The 20,159-nt window shown below is 40.3% G+C and overlaps 2 protein-coding genes across 7 annotated transcripts in view; one reads left to right on the top strand and one right to left on the bottom strand.

The window, feature by feature from the left end:
* SRGAP1 (SLIT-ROBO Rho GTPase activating protein 1) overlaps positions 1–13,361 on the top strand; it is a 316,037-nt gene extending 302,676 nt beyond the window's left edge. For all 6 annotated transcript variants that reach the window (XR_010411473.1, XR_010411472.1, XR_010411471.1 and 3 more), the window contains 4 exons: positions 68–203; positions 533–713; positions 10,601–10,749; positions 13,223–13,361. The gene's annotated coding sequence lies outside the window, so the exon portion shown is untranslated. The remainder of the gene's footprint in view (positions 1–67; positions 204–532; positions 714–10,600; positions 10,750–13,222) is intronic.
* Positions 533–20,151, bottom strand: KICS2 (KICSTOR subunit 2). Its single transcript, XM_045873050.3, has 3 exons — positions 19,917–20,151; positions 13,329–13,614; positions 533–3,820 (listed from the first exon to the last, which is right to left on the bottom strand). The coding sequence occupies exons 1-3, from the start codon at positions 20,149–20,151 to the stop codon at positions 3,004–3,006; spliced, it is 1,338 nt and encodes a 445-aa protein (XP_045729006.1). The 3' UTR covers positions 533–3,003.
* Between the last annotated feature and the right edge of the window lie 8 nt (positions 20,152–20,159).

Here is a 20,159-nt window from a genome sequence, read left to right as displayed (position 1 = left end):
GATGTCATTCCATTCTTACATATCCTTTGAAAAAAGCAGCCCACATTTCCTTATCCCCATTTTACAGGTAAGAAAGTCAAGCTCAGAGGCTGACAAGCCAAAAAAAAGGGAAGTTTGCTGCTAGATCAAAGGGTGGACGTATTCTAACGATGCCATGAGTGGCTCTACAGGAGTGCAGCGAGTTACCAACTATTTTCTTTCTTGTAAGTACATTTTTTATAAGATGTCCAAATGTACAAAGAAATAATATAAAGGGTATTGGCTCCTCAGTTCAGAATTCAGCTAGTCTCCCCTTTACCCACAAGGAGTATGCTCAAGACAACCAACGGGTGCCTGAAACTGCATAGTACCGAGCTCTGTATATACTATGATTTTTCCTATACACACATACTTATGATAAAGTGTCATTTATAAATTAGGCACAATAAGAAATTAACAGTAACTAATAATAAATCAGAACAATTGTAACACTATACTGTAATCCGAGGTATGTGAATGTGGTGTCTCTCTCTCAAAATCTCTTCTTGCACAGTACTCACCCTTCCTGGGATGACGGGAGATGATCCAGTGCTGACACAGCAAGATGAAGTGACAGGAATGACACAGGCATTGTAATGTAGCAAGAGGCTACAACTGACCTCCTGGTGATTCGTGAGGAGGAGCCCCGGCTTTCAGCTTCCAGACTGTGGTGACCGCGGATAACTGAAACCGAGGTAAGCAAAACTGCAGATAAGGGGGGACGACTGTATTTTCACACACTCCCTAAAATGATGTCGTCAGATACCAGGTTGGACCCAAGAGGACAGAGCTGTGAACGTTCACCCTGAGTCCAAACAGCATCCTCAAGTGAACACTCCTTCATGGACTTGTTGGCAAACTCAGTAAGTGTTGACCACACTCCTGGTTACACATAAAAACTGATCAAGCTGTGGTTTAGAAACAATTTCAAAGTAAACAGTCTGCAGAAAATATGCAGATTTACTCTTCCAATTAGCAAAACACAGACTTTACAGATCATTTCATTACTGAAGGACAAATCTCAGAGTAGAATCATTTTGTTTCTTGGCTTGAACCAAAATATGTTCAAAAATAAATATACATTTAAAATATGTTCTAGACAAGGACTGGGTTATTTAAATATTATATATAAGCGGGCGCCTGGGTGGCTCAGTTGGTTAAGCGACTGCTTTCGGCTCAGGTCATGATCCTGGAGTCCCGGGATAGAGTCCCACATCAGGCTCCCAGCTCAGCAGGGAGTCTGCTTCTCCCTCTGACCCTCCTCCCTCTCCTGCTGTCTGTCTCTCATTCTCTCTCAAATAAATAAATAAAATCTTAAAAAAAAAATTAAAAAATAAGTATTATATATAAGCTTTATTTACACTCTTCTTCCATGTTCCACTGAAGCATATTTCTTTTAGGTACATGGGAGACCACATCATTAAGGCTAATGGTGGTTTTATCTAGGAAAAAAAATAATCCATGAACACCAAGAAATATTTTTTAGCTTCTTGGCAAAACACAAAAGGGAAGAAAAATGATTTGACTTTTTAGTTCTAATTGTTTTCAATGTTTTATATAAGTTCAATGTTCAGATTTTTATAGAACCTGAGTGAATAAAATGCAGAAGTAAATCACTACTTTCTATTTAAAGCAAACTGGCTTTTTACATAGGTGACTTTTGTTTTAATAAAGAAAGAAAGAAAAGAAATAGAAAATAGGCCACTAGTTCCTCCCAGCACGTAGTCCTGCCTGAGGTGGGCAGGCCTCTGGGCACAGGCTGGGAGCAACTCTGCCCACGGCCAGCTCACCTGTTGGGGCAGCCCAGGAAAACCCTGGCTCTGTGCAATCATGAGAAACCAGACCAAGCATCCAGGCGTTGAAGGAACTATCAAATAGTAACAACGCAATGATTCTTTGTGGCTTATTTTTATTCTGAATCAATAACCTAGAAGTGAAGTTCACAGCCCATCAGGCCTTCACGGGTCCATCTACTTCCCCATGAACACCTACTGAAGGAAAAGGCAGCATGTGTTATGAGGGATCACTGCTTCTAAGAATAATCTGGAGGAGGCAGTCCTGAAACCCAAGTTCAGATGTGCTTAAATTAAGTACTGATCTGATTACTCAACTATGAAGAGGTCTTTTGAATGCACAATTGATTTTTAGCAAGTACAATGTATTGAGACCAACATTTTGATATTATAAAAGCAGGCTAAGTCACACGAATGTCTAAAAGTGGCTGAAAAACGAAGACTACATGCTTTTGCAGCCTAAGAATAAGCAGGGAGTGGAGCCAAACGTGAACATACCTCTCAGCAGAAAGGTGATAAACAGAAAGCCAAGTAGATAATATGCCAACGAGTGAAGAAACCCCACATTATGGCTCATACTAACTTTCAAACAGAGTGAAAAATTCATACTTTGTAACAGTAAACACAAATGCAGTTAGGTGTGTAGATCACCTACACCTACACCCAAAGAACCCATCCAAAATATCAATTTGTTGATGAGAATCATAAAACTAATTTCATGTTAATTTGCTAATTTATGAGATAAAAAACATACAGTCCTTGATTCTGAAAAGGCCATTTAATATCTTATCCCATTTACTGGTCCTGGAAGGAGGGGAAAAGAGAAGGCATTTGGAATTGCATTAAAACAAAGTTTAGAACAATATAAAACAGGTGGAAAGAACAACCAAAGGCCAATAAATATTCAGTCTACATGAAACACAGGAAAATAGGAGAAAATACTGCAGGTACTCTGCTGTACCATGGAGAGACCCAGTAGCCATGATCACTTCCTAGATTACTCTTTGGATACTTAATTCAATTGGCCTTAATTGCTTATAAAGTGTGTGACACAATTAGGGAGGATTTGTCTTTAATTTAGCTCTGAAAGAAGCATGAATGGATGGAAACTCTAATCACAGACCACAGCAGATCATTAGAGCAATTAGGAACAAACTTCCCAGTCTTGCAAACCTTTCACACAAACCACCTGCTAGCCTTTGGCGCCAGGCTTCAGACTCGCAAAAACTTTGGGGTTCTTAAGGGCAAGTGAGAGCTCATTGAGGAAGGAAATAAAGTGGGAGTCTCTTTCAGATTTCTTTGATTCAAAAATGACAACAATGGTAAAATGAGGTTCCGGGCGGGTTAGGAAGTAGGTGCTCTGAACTTTGTCATCATAGAAGTGGACCACCTTTTCCAAGCTGTTCAGTTCGGACATGCGGTCTGTCATGATCATGATGACATTGGGCCAGTGCATGACGGGCCTGTCGCTGGGCAGAGACACCACGGCTGGATACTGGTCCACTCCCTTAGGGGCCTCTCTGTAGGAATGGGGGTGGTGATAGCCGTGACCCTGAAAGCTCTCAGAACCTCGGTTGTCAAAGATTAAGGACACATTGGCAGCATCATACTTCCTGATGAAGCTGGAAATCTTTCCAAAAAAGTCTGGGTTGGCTTTCGCAGTCAGCGTTTTCATTTCTGAAGCAGTCGTTTGTCGGCTCAGTGCCTCGTGAAAGTAAAAGCTAAACTTGGCAAGAAGCATGTTTTTGAGTTTCATCAGCCAGAGGAAAAGATGTGGGGGCTGAACGGCCTTCTGAGACTGCCCTCCAAACAGATGTTTCTTGGTCTCCCGCTGCTTTTCAAAGATCTGGCCCCAAGTCTGCAGCTTGGTGTGAGCACTGTGCAAGTTCACCAGAGACGGGAGGAACTTCCACTCTGAGACCTGAGCCTGGGCCTTCAGGAGATGACTCAGGACGTCCACTTCCAGCTGGAAACTGCTTTCCAAAGGGCTGAGGATGGGGTGGTGAAATCTAGAGGGGAAGGGAAATTAATAGAAATAAGTGGAAATGTTACTCCACGTGGACATTTCCTACCCTCAAAACAGCACACTGTGGCCAGACGAATAATACTACGTTGGGGGCAGGGAAAAGAAAGACTGAAGGGCTCCATGTCGATTCATTTATAAAGTTGTTCTGCAGCGTCTGGGTGGCTCAGTCAGTTAAGTGTCCGACTCTTGATCTCAGGTCAGCTCTTGATCTCAGGGTCATAAGCTCAAGCCCCATAGTAGGCCCCATGCCCAGTGTGGAGTATTAATTAATAAATTATTTATTTATTTAAAATTAAAATACACTTAAAAATAAATAAAAAGTTGTTCTGACATAACTTCACCATCTCAGAATTATATCAGCATCATATCCTCCTATGGAAACCGCCTGACATTTAAACAAAAAATGAGAGTAGCGGCTAACTTCTTTTCAAATACAAAGAAATTAAATTAGCTGTACTTTTTTCCGAGCCTATTTTATTTATTTGGGGAATTGTATGACTAACATAATCAACCAAACAAGGCATCTTTTTTTCAAGATGTGCTCCTAAAGAGGCAGAGGTAAAAAAAAAAAAAAAAAGTCACTAAAACATCTCTTAAATGTGTATGTAACACCCGTAAACTTATTTATCGTTCATAGTAACTCCACAAAGTATTATGGTAACTCCATAGTAACTCCATAAGGCAAGCCTTTATTCAATCCCAGCTCCCAAATTTTCTGCATATTTAATCACAATTAAAAAACAAAATGGGAGCTAAATAACAAAAATCTAACATTTCAACATTTATGTTTTAAATTGGATTACTACTCACTAAATTAACTCTATGACTCATGGATTGCTACCTGCTATTTGTAAAACATCTTTTCTAATTCGCTGGTAGCAGTAATATTGGGTAGCAGGAGGGGAACGGATGTGGGAGTGCCTCCCTTCCAGGGAGAGGGGGGAAAAGACCAAGTGCAGAGACCCTGAGGCAAGCGAGAGCAAGTTGTTTCTGATGTTTCAAGTCTCCCCTTCAGAGTCATTTCCTTAGAGATGTCTTCTCTGTTTGCCTCCAGACTAAGTCAGGTGACCCCAATCGTATCCTCTAGTTTCTTAATACCTGTCTTCCACTTGAGTAGCTTCATCACATAATTTGTCCGACAAACTGGGACATATGGTCACCTTTGCTTTGAGCTCCTCCCTGAGGAAAAGTAAAAGCTGCCTATTCCCTTCGCTCCTTTATCTCTAGAACATATGGCACATACTAGAGATTCAGGAGAGATTCAGGAAACATGGCAACCAACTATGTTAAGATTTGAATCCTACTTTCTGCCTCATTGATTCTGTTGTTTGTGATCGAAATGAAATTCTGTAACAATGGCTAAGGAGAGTCCTCCCTGTCTGGACCACTTAGAGCTTTCTTGCCTAGGCTGCTGCTTCTTGTGAGAAATGCCCGGGGAGTTTGAGTGTCTGCCTGGCCTGTGCACCCTCCTTCTCAAGGAGCCAATACCAGGCCCTTATACTCTTCCCAAAGACCCGAAGCATCTGCAAGTGACCCTATTTTGAATATGTGGGCAAGATCTAGCATTTACTGATCATATCTTATGCCCCATAGTAACTCCATACTATGTAGCACCACAGGATTTGATTTACAGGTCTGAATCCATGTAAATTACTTGTTTCACAAGACAGAATCTTCTCATATGGCTGTTTTGGCCCCCGCTGAAGCGGAAAATGCTGGTTATCAATGAAAAAGTTAAGAAAAAAAACCATCACAAATATAGCTGGAGTTAAAAAATCCATTTAAACATTAATTAGAGGGATTATTAAACACTAATTAGAGAGCCCATACTAGGTTAGATACTGTAAGATAGAAACTCATTATCATGTGATAAGGATATAGTTACTCACATGACCACACATTTTTTTTCTATTACCAGCATTTTACCTTCAATATCCTTCAAGAGAGGGAAGCTAAAACATGGGTGGAGGGTCTCAGTCTAATAATACATTCAAAGAATCAGAAAGATAGGGGTGCCTGGGTGGCTCAGTCAGTTAAGTGTCCACCTCTTGATTTCGGCTCAGGTCACGCTCTCAGGGTCGTGACATGGAGCCTCACACCAGACTTCGTGCTCGGCAGGGAGTCTGCTTGAAGATTCTCTCCCTCTACACCTCCCTCTACTTGCTGTCTCGCACTGTCTCTCTAAAATAAATAAATCTTAAAAAAAAGAATCAGAAAGATAAACTAGATTTCAAATCCTCTAGCTCATGCGCTTAATTAATTAATTTGGACTCTTCAGACATTACATGCTTTGAAATAAACATTAAGAAAGTCTAATACACATGCACACACACAACTTCACTATAGCATGGTTCACAATCTGTGACTTGTAAGAAATGCTCCTACCACCTTAGCCTTTAGGCTCTTTGACACTTAATGACTACAAAGCATCACAAGATTCTATAATGATGGGTATCAAGAAAATTTGCCAAGGAACTTGGAACACAGTAAGACTTTCTTTTTTTTTTTTTTAAGATTTTTTTTTTTTTTTTTGAGAGAGAGAGTGAGAGAGAGAGAGAGCACAAGAGGGGGGAGTGGGAGAGGGAGAAGCAGACTCCCTGCCGAGCAGGGAGCCCGATGCAGGACTCGATCCAGGGACTCCAGGATCATGACCTGAGCCGAAGGCAGTCGTTTAACCAACTGAGCCACCCAGGCGCCCCAAGTAAGACTTTCAATAACAGGAAAACGGTATAAGATTGAAGAAAATTCTACCACAAATAACAATACTCTAAGTTATTTTTCTGCTTCATTGGAAATCATCATTTATATCCAACATTCTCCTTGAAAGAACATGAATTCTCTGTACAAATCTTCAGAAAGAATTCTGAGCAAGCTCTTCCATAAACATATACTAAAAGTGTTTAAATGTTCAACATTTATTAGGATGAATGTGAATGTCGAAGCTATTTTTCATCCTTAAAAAGAGCTAAAAATTCATGTTAATGTTATTCTGCCAAGACTTTGCAATTAGCATTATGATGTATCATTTCCCCATTTCCATTCTGCTCTGTGCCTCATACCCATTTACAACTCACACTATAGGGGGATCTGTTAAATTGTTGTAATCCAAAAATACACACCTCAACTATGGCAGCAAGCTTGAAAGAGTCTGAATACAGAATAAATTGACAACTATTTGCAGAGAACATCTGCTCTAAAAAAAGCCAGAAGAAAGAGTGGGGGGGGGGGGGAGAGAGAGAGAGAGAGAGAACTCTCTCCTTCACAAATCCACATCAAGGAGTTCCTTCCGAAAGAAGTATCCAGGTCCCATTCATGTTAGAAGTCAGATTAAAACAATTAAAAACAAATCTGTAGCACAATGTGAATATACTAAATGCCACAGAATTATACTCTTAAAAATGGTAAATTTTACGTTATGTATACTTTACCATAATAAAAAAAACTATCGTCTCTTCTCATTTAAAATTTTTACTAGTTTTTAGGGGTGCCTGGGTGGCTCAGTCATTAAGCGTCTGCCTTCGGCTCAGGTCATGATCCCAGGGTCCTGGGATCGAGTCCCACATTGGGCTCCCTGCTTGGTGGGAAGCCTGCTTCTCCCTCTCCCACTCCCCCTGCTTGTGTTCCTGCTCTCGCTATCTCTGTCTCTGTCAAATAAATAAAATCTTTTAAAAAATAAATAAATAAATTTTTTACTAGTTTTTAGATACAAATACATTGAAGATATAAAGATGCATTAGCCAAAGGTTTGCCTTATAGAGACTTCCCAAGGTAGGAGGTACTTATAATGGATACAAGTTGGAAGTAAACACATCTCTTATGAGAAGTACAAAATAAAATAAGATTTTAGAAAAGGAGCAATTTCTTTTGGTTGAAAGATTATGCAGGCCATAAGGGAGACAGAATTTGAATTGAGCCATGCAACTTCAAGAGCAGCTAAGGTTCAGCTGTGTAAAGGTAAGGGCTTAAATTTCTGGCCCCATTCTTTTTGTTTTGTTTTGTTTAAGATTTTATTTATTCATTTGAGACACAGAGATACAGAGAGAGAGAGCATGAACAGGGGGAGAGGCAGAGGGAGAAGCAGGCTCCCCTCTGAGCCAGGAGCCCCATATGGGGCTTGATCCCAGGACCCAGGGACCCTAACCCGAGCCGAAGGCAGCCACTTAACCAATTGACCCGCCCAGGCGCCCCCTAAGTTGAATAAATTTGAGAAATATGTACAGGAAAGACTTCCTGATCCTCCTCTGAAGCAGGTCATAAAACCCTCAAGTGAGACGTGCCTTTCCCCCTACCTCTAAGGAAGGGAGCATCCTTATCTCCAAACACAAGGGACACAGAGAGGAATCTGAAAGAACAGGCCTTTTGCTTCCCTGAGCTTTAGCTCAGACCCTTTTTCATCCTAGCACATTTTCCCACAACTCTTACATCTTCAAATGGACTCAGCTGAATTTAGTTTTTTAACAAAATCTACCATAAAAACACAGATTTAACAGCTTCTTTATTTTACGAAGGCTCCCCTGACATGGAAAACTTACATTAAATACACTGGTATGTTTTTCTCTTGGTAATTTGTCTTTTGTTAAAGGGCCCCCCGTTGAGAATTTAGAAAGGTAGAAGAAAAGGTATTTTTCCTCCCCTCCGAGTTTAAGGACATTCTAGGCAAAACAAATAATGAACCAAAGTAGGAAATGGCAAATACTTATGGGGAACACATTAGATTATGGATTGTTTTTTGGCATCTGCTTAAAATCCTCAAAATTTTCTCTTTGAAGCTTCTTCCTTTTTACAAAGAGTTTGGGTACAATTTAAAGCATTTGTTGGGCCTTAGATAAATTTGAAAAGATAGGCTGGGGCAAGATCACAGAAGGCCTTCAGCCCTCACTGTTAAGATTGAGATAAGCTGAATGCTAGAGTAGACTGTGTCCCATAGAAATGACACTATTGTTGGTTCTGCTTATGAAATTTTCAGTGGGCGAAAATTCACCTTGTTGAACTATACACACACAACTAACTGTTAATTTCACTTATCATCACAAATCTTTTCTTGAAGGAAAAAGGGCACAAGGCCTAAAAAAAACCAGAAATCTCTGTATCTGTGTCTCAAATGAATAAATAAAATCTTAAAAAAAAAAAAAAAAATGGGGCCAGAAATTTAAGCCCTTGGTGAGAACCCTGTCATCTGAAGCATTCAGATCAAAAAACTGTGATCCCTAAAATGCAAACAGAAACTTCACTGTAACTCAATTTTTAAAAATGTCCTTTGGGGTGCCTGGCTGGCTCAGTCGGTGGAGAGTATGACTCTTGGTCTCAGAGCTGTAAGTTTGAGCCTCACGTTGGGTGTAGAGATTACTTCAAAGTAAAATCTTTAAAAAAAAACAGAAAAGTTCTTTAAAATCTATCTGTAAAATCATGGTTAAAGGATATAAGTCACTTAATGGTATATTATTGCCCATGAGAGGAATTTTTTTTAAAGATTTATTTATTTATTTGAGAGAGAGAGAGTGCGTATGCATGTGCCCCCACACAGCGGGGAGGGGCAGAGGGAGAGGAAGAGTCGTAAGCAGACTCATGCTGAGTGCAGAGCCTGATGTGGGCAGGGTCAATCTTAGAACCCGGTTGTGAGATCACAACCTGAGCTGAAACCAAGGGTCCTATGCTTAACTGACTGAGCCACCCTGGCACCCCCAACAGAGGGATTTTTAAAAGCTGTCTGGAACGAATAAATACTTGCTCTGTTCTTTAAAAGAATTACTTCTTAAAATTATACTCTTGACTTAGGAGAGTAAATATTTTGCATTTATAACCCATCTTCCAGCTTTAACTATGAAATAGAAAAATTAACCAGAATCTTTTTTTTTTTTAAAGATTTTTTTTTAATTTATTTATTTGACAGAGAGAGAGATAGCGAGAGAGGGAACACAAGCAGGGCGAGTGGGAGAGGGAGAAGCAGGCCTCCCGCAGAGCAGGGAGCCCGATGCAGGGCTTGATCCCAGGACCCTGGGATCATGACCTGAGCCGAAGGCAGACACTTAACGACTGAGCCACCCAGGCGCCCCCAGAATCTTCTTTTATGCCCACTGTACAAAAGAGGTATGTAAATTCAAAATGAATTCTACAGAATCAAAAAATGTTCCATTGATGCTTCCTTGGGGAAAAAAACAAAACAAAACCCAAGTTCTACGTCTCCTCAAAAGTATTCAAGGAATAGTAGACATCCTGATCCTGTATGAGCTAAATTCACATTCTTCCTTCTAAGGGCACACAATAAAAACTTGTATGATTAATGTTAATTATTCAATTTGAAATGCAGCATCACAATGACTGTGGTTTGTAAGCAATAATTTACATTTGCTTAATAATGTAATCAGTTTGCCAAAAGAGGAAACCTTTAATACTGTTCTACTCTGAACACAACTGGCTTCCAAAGGACAAAAACAAAACATGCTTCCCATGAAAGCAGACTGGGCCTTACAATAACTCACATAGAATCTGCATCTCACATCAGGGCCACAGGTCTAGACTCCACGTTATACATCACGCTTGTTAATTTTTTAATACAAAAGCATTTCATCGTTTGAAAGATGAAAGATTCACACAATATTTTAGAAGCATTCTGACATGGATCGGATATACTGGGGCAAATAAATATTTCCTGAAAGATCAACTGGGTCCTTTGGGAAAAGGATTAACTCTTTCAATACAATAGAATACAAAATATGAATTACTTCTCTAAACACTGGAACCATGAAAGAAATGTTTGATATAGCACAGATGCCAAATCAAAAGGAAGAAGAAGAAGAGGAAGAAGAGGAAAAGAGGAAGAAGGAGAAGAAGAGGAAGAGGAAGAAGAGGAGGAGGAAGAAGAGGAGGAGAAAGGTCTACAGAAAAAAGGATATTATCCTGGCAAAAGGCAAAGTATGTTAATTTATACCTAAAATAATTCCACTTCTCCCCCCAAATCAACATATTATACAGAATTTCAACTTTTCAGAATTTGTTAACTAAGGAATTTATGTTCAAATTAACCCAAAGTTTCTAATTAAGATAATTTTTAGGGTTGGATGTATCTATAATCAGTAATTCCCTATTAATTAGATAAAGGCAGCATGGGTGGAAAATAGAGACAGATGAAAACACCTTGACCTTGGGTGATACTGCCCCCCTGGCTCCATCAGATTCCATCGGTGTCCACTCAGTACCTGGTACAGCCAAGTACCCTAAAAGCTTCAAGAATGAAAGCTGGGCTTTTGCAGGAAATGAAAGAAATCCTCAAAGGTCTGGGAAGTGGGATGTTTCAAAGAAGGTGCAAAAAGGATAGATCACAAATCTAATCAAATAAAAATGAAAATAGTTAAATAGTAATAATCATTCCTACGAGACATACACACGCACATGCATACACACACCGTTTAAGGTTCAATACCTAGTCTTTCCCAGTGTTGGCACCTTTCTTATTTATCCAAACAATTTTTTCACGGAGACTATTTTCAATATCACAGGGAACTTTTAAAACATACAGGTTTCTGGGCACCCAATCGAGAATCACTAAATCTTACCCTCTCGGGGAAGAAGGGCAGGGCAGGGCAGGGGCAGGGGGCAAGTATGGTTCTTTCTTTTAAGCTTCCCAAATGGTTCAGCAAACCACTTTCATGTTAGCACTTGGGAATCACCACATGAGATCTCTTCCCTTTGAGAGTCGTATCTCCAACTGTATTTTTGCTTTTGGATTTCAAAAAATTATTTTATTTAAAAAAATGAGGAAGAAATAAAATATTTCCAAACAGAAAATTTGTGAACATGTAAAATTTGTTTAAAATGTGTATGTACAGACTATCTCTCAAGAATGATAGGAAGAACTTGCTAACAACATTCATCGCCTCTTAGGAAAGGAATTAAGTAGATAAAGAACGGGCACTTTTCACTATGTATTCTTTCATACTTTATAAATTTTGAGCCATATTAATGTATTACCTACTAAAATAGATAAAACAAAAATTTAGAATATATCATAAAAACAGAAAATACATGACAATAAAAAATAACACAGAGGACATTTTCGAGACAACTGGGGAAATCTGAATACGGACTACTTACTGCTGATGATAGAAAAAAATCAGTGCTAAATTTCCTGAGTGAGAAAACTATGCTACAGTTTTGTATAGTTCTTAGAAGATACAATCTAAGTATTTGAGGGTAGACTGTCATGATGTTTGCATCTGATGTCCAAACAATGCAAGGAGGGGGGGATAAAATTGTATACAGAGAGAGATAAAGCAAACATGACAATATTTTAATAATATGAGTCCAGGGGAAGGATGTTTGTGTGTTCATTGCACAGCTTTATTTCTTTTTTTTAATAATAGCTTTACTACTTAAATCATATACATAAAGTATACTTTTTTAAGGTATAGAATGCAATGGTTTTAGTATAGTCAGAGTTGTGCAACCATCACCACTATCTAATTTTAGAACAGTCTCATGACCCCCCAAAAAGGAACCCCATATCCATTAGCAGTCACTCCCCATTCTCACCTTCCCCCCTAGACCCTGACAATCATTTTCTGTGTCTGTAATTTGTAATCTATGTTCTGTGTTTATGACTTTGCCTATTCTGGACATTTCCTACAACTGGAATGATAACTATATGTGATCTTTTGTGACTGGTTTCTTTCACACAGCATAATTATTCAAGGTTCATGCATGTTGTAGCATGTATCAATACTTCATTCCTTTCTACAGCTGAACAATAACACGCAATGCTTCTCAAATTCCTTTCATATTGTTTTTTGGCTCAGGAAGCGAGCAATACATTATAGCCAGGCTCATTTTTTTTCCAAGTAAAAGGAGCAATTTCCTTCAAATACAAGTTTTCCAGCTGATCAACATCTTTTTTTTTTTAATTAAATTGGCTACAAATAGCCTTTTGACTATTAAAAAAATTTAAGTATGCCCTCCTCAAAAGCACAGATGCCTGTCTCCACTAAGAAAGTTTAAAACAAACCCAGAACTATGCCACAGGCCCCGAAAGTGATTATGAAGAAGTTTCCAACACATGATAAGTAATGGTTACATCTGAGGACTAAGTGGATAACTCACCAAGGTGATTACTTTGAAAGGGACATTTATTTGAATAATGGTTTGTAAAAAAAAAATATATATATATATATATATATTTTACATACACTTCTCCCCTTGTGTGAACTCTTTCAGAAGCAGCAAAATCAGTTATAATACATCGTTTAAGGACACTTCATTGGTCTCTGGCTGTTGCTTGGAGAAGTGTCCACCCAGCGTGGTGTTAATGAGGCCCCGAGAAGGTACCTCATTGTGTACCTGCTGCTTAATTAATACGTACAAAATGTAGAGTGACGATTTCTCCCCTTCGCAGGCACGTCATCCTAGATTTTCTTCATAAGCGCGCGGGAGGGAGCCCGTGTGCGTGGGAGTGAGAGGCTGCAGTGTGTGTCCCTCCCGCCCTCCTCACCTACACTCACCTGGAGCTGTATTTCTTGAGGATGGCGTCCAAAAGGCCAACGAGCTCCTCAGCGTTGATGAACTTCTGCGGGCTGAGGGCGTACATCTTCTCGTAGAAGTCTGCGATCTCCATGCGGGCCTGAACGAAGAAGCAGAGCTGCTCTGACAGGTGGGAAAGCAGTTCCTCCACGTGCGGGGCGGTCCCGCCCAGGGCGCCGCGGCCAGTCACCACCTTCTTCAGCTCGTTGTGCAGGGACGTATAGATGGTTCGGATGGAATCCTTCCTGCTGAAGAAGGACTGGCCCCCTGGGAGGCAAATGACATAAGCACGTGACAAGTAAGGGAGAGAAACCAGAAAGACAAAACACCTCCCAGCCTCCAAAAGGAAAGGAGTGGAGCCTGCCGAGCTCAGGGCGTTATCATCAACTACCATATTCTCTGATTCCTACGACTGGAATTTAAATATTTTGTGATTCATAATTTCACTGAGGAATAAGAAATGAATTCCTGGTGCAAGTCATTAGTGCAGCAGCAGACCTCTGTATGATTTCCTTAGCCAGGCATCGATTCTCCCCTACCCCATTTCAATGAGGATTCGCATTTCTTTCAGAGGATAATTGACCTAGATGGTGATATCAGCCTGGATCTAAATAGCCCTTCTTCCCCATACATATATTTAAAACAAAAGAGAATACCCAATTGGAAAACACTGTTGTTATTCCTGATAAATCAGAAAATTTTATTTCTGCATTAGAGTTGCATTTTCCTTTGAATCTTATCTTTTAAGCCATACCAGAAAATGGAAAATACACATATATATATATCTCCCTTACACAAGAACACAGACTACTGGGATCCCAGGGGAAAAAAGGAAATCTGTAGGGGCGCCTGGGTGGCTCAGTCGTTAAGCGTCTGCCTTCGGCCCAGGTCATGAGCCCCGCATCAGGCTCCCTGCTCAGCCGGAAGCCTGCTTCTCCCTCTCCCGCTCCCCCTGCTTGTGTTCCCTCCCTCGCTGTCTCTCTCTGTGTCAAATAAATAAAGTCTTAAAAAAAAAAAGGAAATCTGTAGTACTTTTTTTTTTTTTAAAGTAAGCTCTACGCCCAACATGGGGCTTGAACTCACGACCCTAAGATCAAGAGTCGCACGCTCCTCCAAATGAGCCAGTCAGGCACCCAGAGATCTTTAGTACTCTTGACAAGGTTGACACTATAGGTTATAACAAAATAAGCACCACGCTGTGAATGGGTAAGAGCAGGAAGCAATTATAAATAACTGTTGCTGTAACACAGGGGTTCCAAAGGAAATCAGCAAAAAAAAAAAAAAAGACCAGGGCGCCTGGCTGGCTCCGTGGGTAGAGCATGTGACTCTTGATCTCAGGTTCATGAGTTCAAAACCATGTTGGGGAGGGACCCTACTTAAAAAAAAAAAAAAAAAGACCAAATACATCCCTTTCAACAGTTAAAAAGGATCAAGGGGCATAGACATCATTTCCTTACTCTGTATTAATACATGATCAACCCTATTTCTAATAATTATAGAGCCAGCTTCGTAGATGTTTTCTTAAGCAATTCTGCACCCCACTAAATAAAGGGTCACAGGCAAGACATTAGGAGAATGAGAAGAAACAGGGCAGGTTTAAAACAGTAATTCTTAGAAATAAATAAAAACCTCAGAGGTGGATGACAGTTTAAATTTTCTGTTGATATACACAGAATGCTTTCATGAATAAACTTATTACTATTCTAAACACATCAATTGGGAGTGAAAATTATTTATCAAGGCATTTGTAAAATATCCTTTTAAGAAATGAATCTTAGATCCTTTCCTACTACTGTGACCACCTTGTCCCAGTCTACCCAGGACTTTCTAGGTTTTGGCACCGAAAGCCTGGCTTCTTGGAAAACTAGACTTAGTCCCACGTCCTGGGAACCCCCTGGCCCTGGGCAAACCTAGAAGATTGGTCACCCTACTTACTCCACAAACTATCATTACTTAAAAATGTTTTCTTCAATATAATGCCTAAACAAAGTAACTAGCATTCAAATCATTTCTCCTACTAATGGCAGCGAAAACCATGTGGTGCAGTTGGATTGACCCCAGCATTCACATCCCACCCAGGATTGTACCCTGAAGGGTTTGCCCTCCCTTCCCTGCCTATCTTCAGTCTAACCTTGCAGATTTTGTGAAGTAACAGTATGGAATAAATAGATCTCTGTGTCCACGTTTAGGGAAAAAAATCTCTTAGGTTAGGTAGGTAACAAGAGTCCCATGCAAAATCTATGGGGCGCCTGGTTGGCTCAGTCAGTGGAGGGTGCGACTCTTCATCTCGGGGTTGTGAGTTCAAGCCCCACACTGGGTGTACGTATTACTTAAAAATAAAACCCTAAAAAAAAAACCCCTAAAAGCTCTGGAAGTCTGACCGACTTAGTTCCAAATTCCAGCTTCTGAACTTACAAGCTGTGTGGTGTGCCAATGACATAGCCACTTTGAGCCTTAGTTGTTGTTTTTAACATGAAACTAGTAACAGAGCTAAGAAGGCAAAATGAAATACCATTTTGTATGTAATGTGCCTGGAGCAAAGTGCATATTCCACAACACTAATCCCTTTCCCTTCCATTTATAACTGATGTAAGAAAATTCTAAATACTACCTAATTGGACTTCTAAAACCCTATGGTAAATCGGGAGCTTCATGTACTATAAAAAAGAATAACTACCTATTTGACAGATAGCTAGGTGACCTCAACTGTGTACTCACTGCTGCTGTTAACAGGGTGGCCTTGGTGACAATTTTAAATCTGGGTGAAAAAGGAATACCTTTCTTCATCAGATTACCCTTATCTAAGGGAGTGGAAACACCACATAAATACAAAGAATACCCTAAAAAGCTTATCAATAAACATCAATCACTAGTATGTTTAGTGACACTAACATACTAGTCAAGTGACACTAGAAGGAAGGGAGAGAGCACTAATGCATTTCTTTTAAACAGGTCTCTTTTCTCAAAGCTCTCAGGAGCACAATCCTACTTGTTGACTACCCTGGTAAGGAATATCCAGTGGGGACTGGCCTTCCTTCTTACTGGGAAACAAAGAAGCAGAGACACCAGACATCTTCCTCTTTACAAGTTTTTGGATTTACAAAATATGATTATTTTGAATTATTTCCAGAAGTTTCTGTGTATTGAATCCTCATTATTTCTCAAGATTTCAACAGTCCATCTCACATGACAAAATTTCAAGTAATAAGTATATTAAAGGAATATGAAAGATGTCTGAGTATTTTATTCGACAACTTCTTGTTAATGATAATTTATAAACATTGGTTCTCAAGTTAAGTCATTTTCTACCATGCTAAATTCTAGCAATCAGAGGTTGCGGAAACTCTCCAGTGATGAAACAAAAGGGAGAAAGTATGACCTAAAATCCTCCAAAGGCATTGAGATGGCATATTTTTATCACTGGTCCTTCCCCAAACAGGTATATTCTCCCCTGAGAGGAAAAGAGAAAGCTCCAAGGTAAGGGGCCCACCCAAAGTTTTTCAGAACTGAGCCAATACAGGAACAGAAGTCTCCCTGTCAGGTCTGTCCTTTGCCTACAGTGTTTGCCCACACGTGCATCTATAATCAGGATTCACTGCCAAGGTCTCTGATAAAACACCAGTTACAAGAGTGAGGTCAAAAAGACTCACTTTTTTGGACCATGTTTTAAATGTTTAAAAATACACATAAAACTTTTGGTTTTGCTTTTAAAAAAAATACATTCTAATTAGCAAAGTATTTGAAGAACATGGGAATGTCTTAAGTGGCAACAAAAATTTTTCCACAGGTTTTAAGAAAAAAAAATCACAAAGTCATAAGCATGTTGATATCACAAACATTCCAGTATCAAAAAACTGTAGGATGCAAAGTTAAAATTTAAAATCTGGGGGCGCCTGGGTGGCTCAGTCGTTGAGCGTCTGCCTTCGGCTCAGGTCATGGTCCCAGGGTCCTGGGATCGAGTCCCGCATTGGGCTCCCTGCTCCGTGGGAAGCCTGCTTCTCCCTCTCCCTCTGGCCCTCCCCCTGCTTGTGTTCCCTCTCTCACTGTGCCTCTCTGTGTCAAATAAATAAATAAAAATCTTAAAAAAAAAAAAAATTTAAATCTAGAAACTACGGGGTGCCTGGGTGGCTCAGATGGTTGGGCGTCTGCCTTCAGCTCAGGTCATGATCCCTGGGTCCTGGGATCGAGCCCCACGTCTGGGTCCTGGGTCGGCGGGGAGCCTGCTTCTCCCTCTCCCTCTCCCCCTGCTCATGCTCTCTCTCTCTCTGTGTCTCGAATGATAAATAAAATCTTTAAAAAAAATTAAAATAAAATAAAATCTGGAACCTACATTTACTATACATGTGAATAAGTTAATGAGGCATTAAAGTTAAACATGCCAATTCTCAGAACATTCATTCAGAAGTCACAGATCACCTGGGAGCCTGAACCATGCCTGAGCATGTTTCATAGTGTAAACTGCTCCTGGATCAATTTCAAGGTGCAGCCTTCAGGCTCATCCATGCAAGCTGGGGGTCCACGGAGAACTAATCACTTTACATAATAAGGGCCATTGCACAGAACCCAAGGCAGAGACAGTGATGATCTCACACGTGCTCTTACACACAGGGCAGCCAGTTCTGTTTACCTAAAACCAGACACATACAACTTAAACTAGAGTAACAGATTTTTAAACTGGGGTCCATCAGCAGCCTTTAGGAAATCCAACTGAAGCACCTCCAATTAAATGCAAAATTGTATTACACATATATTTTCCATATAAGTCCATGGGTTTCATCAAATTCTCATAGATGAGCTTAAAGAAATTAAGAATCATGGCACTGGGATCAATCACCATTCTTTATGAGGTGGGGGAATCTAGAAACAACTAAAACTGCCAGAAAATTACCCACCTTCATTTTATAGCCAGAATCCTCCCCATTTCCAAATACAGCTGGCCCCTGAATAATGCCAGGGGGTGGTGGAGGGGGTGTTGGGGAGCTGACCTCCCCCAACACAGTCAAAAATCCGAATATAACTTTTGACTCCCCCAAGACTTAATCACTAATAGCTTATTGTCGACTGGAGGCCTTACTGATAACATAAACAGTAGATTAACATGTATGCTATATGTTATGTGTATTATATATTATATTCTTATAAAGTAAGCTAGAGAAAAGAAAATGTTAAGATAATCATGAAGGATGAGAAAATACATTTACTGTACTGTACTGTATTTATCGGAAAAAATCCATCTATTAGTGGACCCATGCAGTTCAAACCCCTATTGTTCAAGGGTCACCTGTATATACGAAGTATTTTTAAATTATAATACATACACCAATTTTTTTTTTTATAAATCATCTGGATAAAAACACAATCTGACAGTTCAGAGCCAGGTATTCTGGTTTGAGACCTCTCACCTACCCATAAAAATGCACATAGACAATTTGCCAATCTATAGAAAGGGAAATAACAACACTGCCACAGCACTTGCAAATTTGTGAGAAGTGCCACTGTAAAAAAGGGTGGAAAAAATACACAAGGTGATTCTATCTGAGCAATTTTGCCAGTAAGTCAACGTACTAAACAACAAGTTATTATTTGAACAGCTAAGGCAAAAGTTAAGATCTTGGAAAGCCCTGCCCTTTGGGCGTTTACTGAAGGCAGTATGTACATGGCCACCTTCAGGCAACATAAAGAAACTGGGGGCTAAAAATCAAAATGGAATCTGCACTCAATTTTACCTTTCTATTCTTTATTGCATGTATGTGTTCTTCATTCACACCAGACCCTGTGCTTCTGATAATTAAAGGGTCTAAAAATAGGACAAAATACTAACTTCGAAAGCTCTGGGATTCATATTGATTGTTGGTAATTATAAGTAGTAATACTTTATATGCATAGCCCTTGGCTTTCTCATATTTTATTTCCTTCTGATCTACTCATTAATTGTTTCTACTAGTGAAAATCGGTTGAATCAGCTCTTGCATCTTATTTTCAGGGGCAAGATTTAAGATGGAATGATAAGAGTGTTTACCATTTTCCCCTTAAGTCCCCTCTTGCTAGTGTTAGGCATATTTCTTGCCTTTCCTGTCCAGTATTCATTTATTTCCTCATCCATTAAATATTTATTGACGGCCTAAGAAGGGGTAGGACTCCATCTGTAACTCGCAGGGGCCTTAACTTCAAAGGCCAGACAAAAGTGTTCATTAATTCTAACTAGGTTGTATTGCCAAGTTTTGCTCCTCTGGCCACAGTGTCATTTGTCAGAAAAGCGACGACATACAGTTTGCTTAACTTTTCATTTATGGCACCAATCCATGCACTGAGCAAAATGGATACACCCATCGGTTTGAGACACAGCCCTAAAAAGAGCATCCACCCCGGCGGCCAATCTATCAACAGCACAGGCCGGTGGGCGGGGTTTGTGGAAGCCGAGGGGAGGAAGGGAACGGTGGGAGGAGATCTGGGAGCGCCAAGTTGAGCCTGAGGGTAGGAGTGAGACAGGGAACCCAAGCCACTGCCGATCGGGGAATACACCCCCTTTCCTTCCTCCTCAAAGGGCACGGGGGGCGGGGCGGAGGTACCTAGTTTTTGCCCCAGGTAGGTGAGGCTGTGATAGACCTTCTCGGCCGCGGCCAGGTGGGCCAAGGCCGCCAGCAGCGACAGCCAGTTGCCCCCCGCGCTCTTGTTGGCCTCTCGTTCCTTGTCCACATTGTCCTTGGCCTTGTCGTAAGAGAAGATACCCAGGTGAGAGAAGAACGTCTCCAGCACCGCCTGTTCCACCGGAACCGGGGCGGCCAGCGGGATAGACTCCCCCATGCGAGCTG

This window comes from Mirounga angustirostris, unplaced genomic scaffold (assembly GCF_029215605.1).
Source record: "Mirounga angustirostris isolate CCGP_5_RB_7025 unplaced genomic scaffold, mMirAng1.0.hap1 SCAF_5, whole genome shotgun sequence".
Classification (NCBI taxonomy): Eukaryota; Metazoa; Chordata; class Mammalia; order Carnivora; family Phocidae; genus Mirounga; species Mirounga angustirostris.
This window is presented reverse-complemented; position numbering and strand designations above follow the sequence as displayed.